Consider the following 13,142-nt stretch of genomic DNA (forward strand, 5'->3'; position numbering starts at 1 on the left):
TTAAAAAAGTGTCCTCCAGTGCTTTTATTTTCATCCGCTTTTGCATGGATTAAATTAAAAAAAGACTGTTATTGGCTTGCACCAGCACTACTGTCTGTCTCTCCTTGTGAAAACAAGTGCACATAAATTTGATAAAAAACATAAATTAACTCGGTACTGCATCGTATATGATGTGTGGTGTTTCACCAAGGGCGGGACTCAGCTTCTGCTCTTACACACAGAGCTCAGTGGAGTAGAGGAGAGACAGACAGCAGAAAGTTGGAGAGCTGACAACAGCGTTACTGTGCAAGAAGACTTTGCAAGTAAAAACATCAAAACAAAGGATTGGATCGGGCTCAATATAGCTCAATAGCTGATGATTTAAAAAATCCCTTTATCGGCCCTGATACTGAGGCTTTGAGATCCCTGTTTGCAACCCTGTTTATCAAACAGTAGTATGTTCTTATTTTTGAGGCATGTTTCTGTCCTGCAGTCTCCAGTCCTACCAGCGGACCAGCACGGCGGCCCAGCCAAGACTTCCCCGGTTACATCCTCGCCATCTACAGCTCCAGACAGGTGATGGTGGAGCAGGTGGAGGCCACAGCCACCACGCTGGCTGATGCCATCATCCTCCTCACGGAAAACAAAGGCGAAAGACACGAGGTGAGGCACATGTACACGCTCGCCTGAACACAAGAGAATGAGCACACTTTCTTTCAGTCTGCTGTCTCTGCCCCCCATCTCTCTGTCTCACACCTACACACACACACACACACACACACACACACACACACACACACACACACACTGTTTGAGTATAATGCTTGTGAAGCCGGAGGACGCTTGCAACTCCATAAGCCACTTTGAGATAACACTTCAGATTTCCTGAGTCTTGAATCCTATTCTGCCTTAACACGTGCAAGTATGTGCATATTATCTCTCCCCCACTCTCTCTCTCTCTCTCTCTCTCTCTCTCTCTCTCTCTCTCACACACACACACACACACACAGCCGCTCACACCCAAGGAAGCAAATTATTCTGGCTCTCCTGAACAGCGCTTTCCTCAAAGTGCTGTCACATTGGCTGCTGTTTTAGAGGATGACAGAGCTTTTTAAACACTTGAGATCATCTTTGCTAAATCATTCAGCTCTTCAGCTCTCCAGGAATTCACCGCACCGCCGTAGGTGGGCCGAGCACTCACGAGAGAGCATGGCAGCCACTACAAGAGCACCAGTGTTTTAACAATACAGTTTAAAAAATATTTTTTTGGGGCCGGATAATAATACATAATTTGAGCTGTCCTGAGTCATGAAACAAGAGATTTGTATTATGAGCACATGGCTTGCTTTGTTGCTGACAGATATTTTTAAGGTGGCAGCAGTGGGATTACTGGATGCTGTTACTGGTCCATTGGACAGCTGTTTATATTCACTTTGTTACAAGTACAGGCCCCAAAACGGAGATCAGCAGCCACTGAATGAGAGATCAAAGACATTTCGCCTTCAGGGAGAGCTGCTATTGTGAATACCGTCTTAAAAGCATTTTAACATTACAGTGAATGCACCTTTCCAATAGAGCTGCACAATGGTCAGACAGCAGATCATTTTTCTGCCATCAGCCCATCAAAAGACCAAGACTTGCCTTTTATTGTACTGACATTTAAGAGTCGTAAAAGCAGTAATCTAGCAGTCTTTCTGCTGATAATGCGCTGAAAATATACAGCCGACACCTTAGAGTGTCTTTAAGTACAACCGACACATTTCAGATGATGAAAAATCTCCAATTGTAAGTTACTCACTATAAAAATATATAAACTTGCAGGAATGCTACAAGTATGAAGAACATGATATGTAAACAAATGCAAATTTCTATGAACTCCTGGAATAAAGTATTAAAAAAACAAATCAATAAAATAAATAAATAAACAAATAAGCTCCAATTAACTTCACGAACTGAAAAAAAAACACTATAAAAGGGTCAAAGTTTAAGAAACACCCAAAACACCCAAAAACAAGGACATATATCTATTTAAAAGCAGATAGGTCACCGTTGTAGCGACTTGTCAATCACAAGGTAGCCACGCCCTAAAGCTTACCCTGCTTTATTGTCTATTTGACTCTAAATGGGAGCATCAGGCTTCCTCCCACAGTCCAAAAACATGCACTTAGGTTTAATTGGTGACTCTAAATTGCCCATAGGTGTGAATGAGAGCGTGATTGTCTGTATCTAAATGTCAGCCCTGTGATAGTCTGGCGACCTGTCCAGGGTGTACCCCGCCTCTCGCCCAATGACAGCTGGGATCGGCTCCAGCCCCCTGCGACCCGAGTGCGGATAAGCGGTTTGCGATAATGAATGAATGAACATCAAGCTTTATTAAAGAAGACTTTAAGACCATAACCTCATTAGGAAATTGTCTTCTGAGGTAATAAATCAAATGAGAAGTATTGTCATTTTATCATAGACTTCTATACCATCAGAATGCAGGTTTAAGACACTTCCACATTGGCTTTATTTCGGTGTTTCTCCATGTTCCTTCAGGGCCGCGAGGGCATGACGTGCTACTACCTGACCCACGGCTGGGCGGGGCTCATCGTGGTGGTGGAGAACCGCCACCCCAAATACTACCTCCATGTCTCCTGTGACTGCACTGACAGCTTCAATGTGGTGTCCACACGCGGCAGTCTCAAGACCATAGACAGTGTACCGCCTTTGCACAGGTACACACACACACACACACACACTCATGGATTAGTCTCTCTCTCATCCTTGCATAAACACAACTGTGAAAATCTTTTTTTATCAAGCTATATTTCACCTTGAAAGAAAAAAAAACACAAATAGATTGCAAGTGAGGAGATTAAATGCTTTGGGAACATTTGGTACAGGTGCAGCAAACATCCGCCCATTTAGACGATTATATCTGTACACACACACTTATATAAACAGCGATGATCCCAGAGGATTAGCGCTCCGTATTTTTTTAGTAATCTACCGTAGGCTGGTCTCAGCACCGTTCTAACTGCCTTTGTTTTCTCTTAGTCCCCATTGTTCTTTTACCCATTAAAGCCAATGATTTAAAGACCTGAAAAACACCTGTGAAATGCAGCACGGCAGAGCTGTTCACGCATCATTAGGTTTATCTGAATTTAGCTTCTTTGGACATCTACGGTATGAATGTTTCAGCCGTACAGACACATTACATCGCACATTAATGCAAATTTACTACCTTATCAGCTCGACGTTATGTCCCACATAATGGGAAACTGTTAAACGTCACCATGCATGAGGAGCATGTCTTTTAATGTCATTTTCTCTCATCTAACAAGAACATGAAGTCACACCACTTGATAAAAACACTCAGTATCACACTCTTATTTTCTGATGTTTTTACTCACTGGTGTTCTACAGTCCGTTCATAGGGAAAGTAGTGAGCAGCTAGGTAATTATATTCAGGATTCTCACTAGAGTGTTCTCAGAGATCCTTAAGACTGAGGAAGTGTGAATAACACAGTTAAAAGAAGCATTTTTTAATTTATTTTATTTCTTCTCACCATGCTACCTCCTCTTGTTCTCAAAAAAGACTGAATCATAAAAACAAGCGACTCGAGAGTGCTGACCAGGCAACTCGTCTTCCTCCAGTTGTGACTTTAACTTTGCTGACTTGCTAATAAACACTTCCAAGATCAGTGGCAAGAATCATTAGCTAGGACATTTTTTAATGTGAAATGAAATCTGACTTTTCGGGATGTAAAATGTATTTGAATTTTTTCGTAGTTCTCACAGGTCCTTGAAATCCTTAGCAGTTTGTTAATTTAAGGGACGTAGACATAGTTGAATGTTTATATTGTATATATATATATATATATATATATATATATATATATATTATATAGAAAGTGAAGTTCTGTTGATATTTCTTTTTTTTACTTCAACTGAGAAGTGTTCACACATTCAAGCCTCTCTCTCTTTTTAACTGTTGTCTGTCAGCCTGATAGTTCTCATTATAAAAATTTGCAGTGTTGTAACATTAATTAGCCTTGATTCCTGCCTTAAAAAGTAAATGAATTTGACGTTTAACAAGGTGTTTTTCTCATCCCAGATTATTAGTTTCTCCCCTTGTAAGATTGAGTATTAAAAAAGATGGTTGCATCAAAATTATCTAAACTAATTCATGTTTATTTTCATTATTTAGAATATAAGGTAGGGGGAAAACAGTGGTTCCCCATACATGAAGTGTCCCAGGGGGATGGGGTGGTGCTGGTTTGAATACCAGTCGTCATGTTTTATGACGTCAAGGAAATCCTTGGAACGAAACCCTCAATTTAAATAAAATTGATAGAAAGACTCAAGTTATAATGGAACCAGTGCACATAAATGAGGTTAATTAAATTTTATTTTTCTTTCTCTCTTATTTCCCCAAGTCAATGGTAGGGGAAATAACACTGGGTAAAAATAGAGTTATGCTTTTTATTAGTGGCTATAGGGATATTAAAGTGATATTAATGTTTTGGGATATTAAAGGGACTATTGTATTATAATTTACACTAGGGAGGGCTTTGCTCAGGGTTCAGCCCCCCTCCTCATGTCAGTTATTTTTATACAGTCTTTTATATTTGCTTCACCTCACCATACACGATGCACAACATAAAAATACCATACTGCCGTGTTTTCAGCAGTGGTGGAATGTAACTAAGTACATTTAGACAAGTCCTGTACTTTAGTATAATTTTCAGGTACTTTACTTGACTATTTAAATTTATGTAACTTTATGCTTCCACTTCACCACATTTTTGAGTCAAATATTGTACTTTACTCCACTACATTTGGCTGCTAGCTAAAGTTACTTTTCAGGTCAAGATTTATCATGAAAAACAGGATCCATTTAAAATGATTACACATTTTAAGCCACATAGCAGTATATTAGGTAGTTAAAATTAGCCCTACCCTGACAGCAGTGAAATGCTGCTTACATAAATGCATCAAAAATAACAATCCAATAATATAGTATTTCATTCTGCATGAAGAGTACTTTTATTTTTGATACTTTAAGTACATTTTGTTGCTGATACTTTTGTACTTTTACTTAAGTAAGTTTTGAATGCAGGACTTTTACTTGTAGTGGAGTAATTCTTAGAACTTTTTCACTAGTAAGGGATCGGAATACTTTTTGTTGTTATTGTTTGCTTTATCTGCCTTAACTAAAGCTAGAAAAGGCCTTAAACTGGAGCCATGTTTTTCCCTAACACTATCTGTGTCCCCCTGCAGGCAGGTGCTGGTGGTGCTTTCACAGCTGGAAGGAAACGCAGGCTTCTCCATCACCCACCGCCTGGCTCACCGCAAGGCAGCCCAGGCCTCTCTGGGAGACTGGACCCCGACCAAGGCTACCCACAGCCCCCAACTCACCCCGGACATTGATGGCTTGCACCGGCCCCGGCCACTATGACCACCGCCCCCTATCTCACGCACACACACAACCAACTGTCAGACCACTGGAAAACCAGGCAAGGGAGGGCAAGTGGTGTGTGGAGGAAGACGTGTATTTGTGCGTCTTTGTGGATGAACACACACCTGAATGTAAAGCATAAATGGGCAGCAGTTATGTGCTGTCCTCGTAATGCTCCATAAATGCTTTCATCCGGCCCACGCGCGCTCGCTCCCTTGCCAAGTGGACGTGCCATGTCAGGATGAAATGAGGGAAGCGGGCCACATGGAGTGACCTGTACTTACTCACAAAACAATTTTTCCACCTAACAGCATCCAGTTCAGACTACTTAAAAACCCTGGATGTTTTTTTTTGGTACGAGCGCTGTACGCGGATGTCATCCCTGAGTTTCGAATGCTTGGAGACGACCCTGCTCACAGAAGTCAGGGTGGAGTGCCGTAACTACTGAGCCATTTTCCGGCCCACAAACTATGAGCCAATCACCCGCAGCGATCAGACACTATGTGGTCCACAAGGACAGCTAACAAAGCCGGAGACTTCAGTACGGTACTTAATGAGCCAAACCCATATTCTACTTTTTCTCATAGTCATACATGTTTTGTTTGTTATTCAAGACGATAAACGTCAGTCTTACTTGTTTTATACTCGTCTTGTCCATATTTGTGTTTTTGAGGTTGTAGGAAAAGCCATCATTCATCCAGTACTGTCTGTCCCCACTCTCCATCGTCACCGCAGTGCTGTGTAGCGCTCTCTCTAGCTCAGGACCAAACCCATGACTTGTAGAGTAAGCTGGAGTCAAGCAAAACCTCAAGCTGATGTTGTGGCAGGTGTACGAGGCCCGGATCGTCTTTCGGTAAACACTCACGAGCCAAGCTGTGCTGTAGAGAGGTTTTTATCACATAATAGAATTAGCAACATTCAATTTTGGCTTTTTTTCTGACAGAAATAACCCCTGTACCTCTTTTTTTATCCTTCCTCTTACTTACTTTCATTCTTTTTCAGTCTCAGTTTGGGGTCTAAACGCTGGAGGCGAGTCATTACATGACCGGCTTTGTAGTTTACCCCTTGGGCTCACTGGCTTTCACTTTATATTGTCACACTTAAATTCACACTTGAGGAGCAACTTCCCCCCTCTAGACGTTTTTACACTCTTTTGAAAATTTGATTTTTTTTTGGTACTGAAGGTCAGTGAGTATCTGTTTCTCACACTTTGCCAGTATTTCTGATTTACACTTTGGTGTACTTAGGTAGTACCAGAGGAGCTGGTTGCTGTTTGAACAGTCAGTTTGCCATAGGGGAGCTCTTACGACGAGCTGCCGAGTTTACTTTGGGAGGTCAGGGGACCATTTCTGTTTGCTTGGGTGCAGCGCGAGCATCTGGGCCGTCCTCCCTCAAGAATAAAGCAACCGAAACATCAGCGACAGCACGGAGTCCTCGTGTAATAACAAATTACCATTTTGTCAGACTGTGTGCACACTTAACAAGAGAGAGATGGGACCCCTGAGACATGTTGTGACACAGAAAATAGTTTAGTTTGGGCTGCGTCGTTTCAGAGGATGGGTTGCCTCCAGCTGTTTTTACGTAGGTCGTCTCGCAGAGCCCCACCCGCTCGTTCGTTGCAATTTTTCCAGTGTCAAAGCCATTACCCCTGCTTCACTGAGTATCCTTCAGTCCTCACCATGGCAACATAGTTGTTTTAACAGAGAGGGGGAAGATTAACGCGGTACTATAGTAACGGGATGAAGTGGGAGACTTCTTTTCAAGTCAGAGTTGATGTCTTACTGATGTGTCGTGACGTGGGGAGAAACTTGAAAGCTGTTAAGCAGAATTGCTGAAGCACTCATAAATAACAAATGCTAGGTTTTGATGTCTAGACCAGAATACGTCTAAACAATAAAGTTCCCACATGAGTTGAGTCTGTTCAGGACTTACAGGGACACTTTAAAATAAAAAGTACAGTTTTTTTTCTATTACCTGTAGTTCTGTTTATAAATCTAGATTATTTTTGTGTGCCTGCAGAGTTTGAGGTATCAGCCATAAAGACATCTGCCTTCTCTTCAATATAATGTAACAAATGGCACTGGTATTTTTTTCTTAACAGCTCAACAATAGTAGGAGTTTTCCTCTGAGAACTACACACCTTCAAGGCCTTTTTTTTCCTGTTTGCATTTGCACCGCCAACGGGAATGCTGAAGAACTAGTTTGTGTTTTGTGATGTTTATTGTTTACACGGCTAACAGGTTTTTAAAAATGGTTATAGATTCTGGTGCTGCATTGGCTGTTTTTTTGAACATACCTTTAGGCATCCGCTGTATACTTAAGACACGTATGGTTCCTCTTCTTCTGGTACTGAAACAGGAGCTAAAAGTCCCTCAAAACGTGCTTCTAAGGACTGCCTAGTCATCCCTAGTAGTTGCGCTGTGGACACAATAAATAGGGTATTTCTTAGAACTATGAAAAAGTTCCTCTTGTCCGAAAACACCTCATATCTTGATCCAAAAACCATGACCTTGTTAATGAAGATAATCCACATACCTTGTGTGAAAATTTTCATGTAGAAACTCTTTCCTTTCTACAGAGCTACACCCGCCAACCGTATCACGGCTCAGAAGGAATATAGTTTGATACTACACATGAGGTCAGCTGAGGAGGACCTCATTGATGAGTAGATGCCGATTCCTTCCGCTCATTGATACAGTAGTAATTAAAAAATAATAGAAAGAAAATAGCTCCTACATGAAACCGCTCATAACAAGGTATGTAGATTATTTTGAGTTGCCAGGTCTTGATTTCTGGAAAGAGATATTGCTGTTAAAATGAATCTTTTGGAGCTTGAAGCACCACAAGACCAATGCCACCTAGGTTCATCATGTTCAAGAGAAGGCAAACGTCTTTATGGCTCATATCTCCAATACTCAGCAACTCACAAAACAACCTAGATTGATAAATAACACTATTTTGGATTTGCAGTGAACTGCTAAGCTGAAAGGTCATGCATCATCACGGTGACCACATTGTCTCTTCTGTTAGTAGCGTTGATGGTAAACAGCAGCACTGTGTCCCGTAGGCTTGCAGTCTTACTTCTGCACAGCCACGACTCACGGGCCGTACTCCAGGATGTCTTCAGGACAGCTCATAAGAAAACTACTACAGCAGTGTAATGTTTCAATTATGAAACCTGAAGCTGAAGTAACTGTAAATATGTTTTCCAAAGAAACATAATGTGTAATGACCACTTTCAGATGTCTGTCTGCCCTGTGTGAGTGTGTGTGGTTCGCAGCCGAGCAGCTGTGGGTTTTAATTTATTTGTATAAGTGATTTGCAGGCCTGTTGTCAAATGATTAATGCTGAATACTGGACTGATGTATGACAGATAAAGGAATGTGATAATTTTATGGCTTTTTTGAGCCCTGAGGGATTAGCTTGACAAGAAAAAAACTGCACTGAAACACCTGCAATGAAAAGGCACCTCAAAATTCAGTGTCACCGCTGGATCACTTTACATTTACATGAGATTGTTTTTGTTTTATACAATGTTTTTTTTGTCATAATTGTCATTTTTGGCTCTTGCTGGTGTCCTATGAACCTACTCCTCTTCTGTGAAGTTGTGGTGGTGACTTTTCTGTGCGTCAGTGGCGCCCCCTGCTGCCGGAGACGCCACACCCCGAGAAGAGCTGGTCATTGACAGATCAGCCAACACAACGCCTTTTTCTCTCCTCCTTCGTCTGGTTCCCTCGTTGTAAATTGTACAGACTGCAACCCTAAAGCCACACATAAGATAGAAAATGAGAAAAAAAAATAAATGACCCTTTTAAACTTGTAAAAAAAATGAAAGTATGATAGTAGAAACAAAAAAATTAAACCTAATGCTGAAAAAAATGGAATTCTGATGAATGTGATATATATTTTATTGATCTTTTCTGGGAGGGGAATATGAGTATATGTGTACAAACATGTATGTTTAATTTTCAATCTCAGGTTCTGATGGACCAAATAAATTTTTTTAAATTAAGACAACAATTGTCATTATTCCGGACATTGTTTTTTTTTGTTTTTACACACTTCCTTTTACAGTAACAAAGGCTTTTTTAAGGTTCGACTCACAGTAACATTTGTTTTTGTTTTTTTTGCTGTTCAAGCTTTTGTATTATATTGTATTATGTATGATCAATTATAATAGGGAAGTTAAAGCTTTCAAGTTTCAAATATTTAACCTTTGTGCATCACTAAGCTTTTAAATATTTAATTTTTTAATCATTTTGGCTTTGTTAAGGCATATGGCACGCATTTTATTTATAATACACTATAATCTTTGCATAAAATTAATTGAATAATCAGCAAATTATTATACTTGACCTCATAAGTCATAATGTTTTTTTAATGTGTTACGATTATTGATTTGAAGCATCATGAATATTTATGCCTAGTGCCTTTAAATTTAAGTATATAGGGCTATAAGCTGCATTATGAATATGTTCCATTGCATTATAGACAAAAATGTTTTTTTTAATAATTTCCATGTACTCTTGTTTTTACGGCACTATTATTGATTCCAGTAATCTTTTTGCTCTTTATTTCCTGCTGTGATGTGCCTTTTCTCGTCTCTAAACTCTTCCCAGCAGACTGAGATGTTTTGGAGTATGTCTCACTGGTTTATGTGTTTATGTGTCCTCTCCCTGTTTCAGTCTCCTCCTCTCCTCCCAAACCTCCTCCTCCCCACCCTTCTTTTTCTAAAAATGTCTCGCTCCTCTCGTCCTTGGCTGCCCATCTTCCCCTTCATGTCTCTCCCCAACTCATCCGACTCCCCCACCCCTCCCACCAGTAACCTCAGATGCCAGGAGCACTTTACAGTCCCCAACCCCCCCTGGCTGCTTCCCCAACTTCAGCAAAACTCTGTGGTGGTAAGTTCATTACGACCCCGGCAGAGACACAGTGAAGGTGTGACATCCAGCATAAGAAGCTGTCAATCACTTTCTTCTACCAAGGAAACTCCTAGAAGACACTCGGCTCACCTGGAACCAAAGGTACGACTGCTCAAATATCTGTCATACTTATTCTGGACAGCAAAGTAGGCTGAAAATGTAATAATGCTGTGGCCAGATAGTCAGCGGATGGACTTTGCATGCTAAAAACGTAACAGTCTCACGGTCAGATGTTGTGAAGGGAGACTAGCAACAACACAAAAAACCTGCCCTCTCATGGGAAATCTGTTCATTTCCAACCCTGTGCCTCCCTGGTGCTCCGTAGATATGAAGGAGCTAATTAGATATAGGCCTTTCAATTTTGTCTGCAGACATGATAAGGCTAAATCATTCCCCAGCAACACTTGGTATGAAATTGAAAAGATACAGAGTTCCTCGAAGTAGAGGGAAAGTTGTTTTCGTGTAAAAACTGGAGCAGTACAACAGTGTCTCAGAGTGATAAAGTAAAGCATTTATTGTGAAAGTTAAGTATAGAGTAGAGAATGGAGTTTCACTGCTGCAAGCTTTTCAAGAGTTTGGCGTCTCTTCAAGACCAGGTTAACCCTATAAAGCCTGAACCATTAAATAATTGCCAGAATTTTTTTTTTTTTTTTTAACTTGAGTGTTTATCGAACCTGCTGACAGATAATTTAAAAAAAAATCCAAAAACAATAGGCATATATGATTCTAATTTGTATCATATTTGATACATCCGTTCTTTTTGTGCAATTTGTTGCTCACAGTTTGTTTTTCTTGAACTAACAAAAACATATAAAACCCAACACTTTTAACCTTTTAAGGCTTTACTTTCTTTTAACATTTTCCTCAAACATGCAAAATATTTTTTTCCATATAATCCAACTTCATACATCTGCTGATATGAAGTTTTCACGCAGCAATGACTGATCCACCAGTGGAACCTGCATATCATTTTTGCTATATCTTGTATTTTTGTGCAATTTGTTGCTCGGTTGTTGTTTTTTTCAACACGTCAGGTTTTTCAGGAAAATAATATCACACTGATGATGTAAAGGTCTCAAAAACTTGTGTATCAAATATGATACACTTGGCTTTATAGGGTTAAGGTACTGTTTTACTTTAAAAACAAGCAGAATAAAAGTATCCCGGATACATGATTTTATTGGATGTTATTCAAATCTAAAGAAAGATTGAAGGAGCTACGTAAGCTACTGGGAATGCAAGCTCCAGATGATCACATTTCTCGCCCCTCTTATTCCCTCACATCATGCCAAATAAATGAGTCATGTGACATGCAAGGACGTCAAGGGCAGCGGGTTAATGGCTCGAAGAACATGTCTGAAGTAGCATCGGCCTGTCAGAGAATCTGGGTGATCCTCGAGGATCATGGCGGCTTCTGTCATCAGATCTGTCACGCTATAGTTTATGAGTGTACTTTAAAAGGTCTGTAGTGTGTGTGAACTTCACACCATGAGATACCTATGTCACCCTTGTGCATAGGAATGTATACAGTCTCTCTATGCATTGCCACTGCTGCTCTGTGAAAAGCTCCTATCCTTGAAAAAGTCACACGTGTGAATCTGCACTTCGTGGATATATTTTTTTCAAAATGTTATCGTCAGTTCGAAAATAGCTTTTGTGCACCTTGGCAGCAGTGATGTATTATCAAGAGCAGCATTTCAAACCCTGTCTGGAGTCTTCTAATAGCAGCGAAAATCTTTGTTGTGTCAGTGCAGTGTGCTACTTGGTTGTCAGGGCGCATAGAACAAATACCTCTGTGAGCTTGGGACTGCATGTCCTTCCACCAGAGTCAACATTTCCAACCCCACTTGTTGGGGTGGAGGGGTGGGGGGTCCCCTGTCCCTTCACATCCGACTGAATCTGCTTTGTGTCTGTCAGTAAGCACACATAAACTTGTAAAATGATGGATTTGATCTTTAAGTATGTCAAGGACAGGCTGTGTTGATGGTGTTTCAGGTAACTGTGAATTTAATCAGTTTAAGTGAAAGATGAGTGAAAGTAAGATTTCCATTTCTTTTTCCCATTATAAAGCAGGTCTAGTAGCTATGTAAACACTGTGAAAGCATCAGAAAGACAAAGCCTTCAAATAAGTCTGTAAGGTTGTGATGTCACAACTATACTATAATATAATACGTAGAAAGTGTGCCATTACAGACATTGCCCAGCTGCAATGACAGCGCAGAAACACTGTCCAATCAGAGCAAACCAGGCTTTTTCAAGACAAGGGCTTAAAGGGTTTAAAACGAAGCGTTTCTACAGAGGAATTTCTGCAAGAGCATGTTAAAAAAAAACACATTATTTTTCTCAAAGGGTCTGTCTTAATATACCTGTATAGGGCACCACAGAAATAAGTTATTAAACAGAAAGTAAGTAATTTAGCGCCCTGGGGTCTATCCTCTCAAACTCAATGGGTTGAATGAGTTGGTGGTTAGATGCCTGAAATATGGTGTACAACGTGTTTTGTTGTACAACATAAATCCCCCCACTTGTGAATTTTTAAGTTTTTATATGTCCTTAGTGGTTGTCTGGGACATTAAACGTCATCACACCGGAACCGGACGAGAACTCTCACTAGTCCACCTTGTAGCCTCTTGTCGTGTTTGAAGCAAAAATCCCATAGGTGAATTCTCAATAGACCACATGGCCATGCTAACAACCGAGTTTACCTACAAAAATATGTCAATTAATTTCCTCTCTCTATACACCCTCTGTTTTAAGTCCTGTCTCTTTAAGCCTGCATTCTGAAATAGCCCAGTCTG

General features: G+C 40.4%; 1 protein-coding gene across 2 annotated transcripts in view; it reads left to right on the plus strand.

The window, feature by feature from the left end:
- Positions 1-9,442, plus strand: part of capn15 (calpain 15) — a 53,986-nt gene extending 44,544 nt beyond the window's left edge. For both annotated transcript variants that reach the window (XM_059324609.1, XM_059324608.1), the window contains exons 10-12: positions 473-642; positions 2,518-2,696; positions 5,245-9,442. In XM_059324609.1, the coding sequence (XP_059180592.1) occupies positions 473-642; positions 2,518-2,696; positions 5,245-5,422 (527 nt within the window). In that variant the 3' untranslated portion in view covers positions 5,423-9,442. The remainder of the gene's footprint in view (positions 1-472; positions 643-2,517; positions 2,697-5,244) is intronic.
- The last annotated feature ends 3,700 nt before the right edge of the window (positions 9,443-13,142 follow it).

The sequence above is a fragment of the Centropristis striata genome, chromosome 21, assembly GCF_030273125.1.
Source record: "Centropristis striata isolate RG_2023a ecotype Rhode Island chromosome 21, C.striata_1.0, whole genome shotgun sequence".
In the NCBI taxonomy this organism is placed as follows: domain Eukaryota; kingdom Metazoa; phylum Chordata; class Actinopteri; order Perciformes; family Serranidae; genus Centropristis; species Centropristis striata.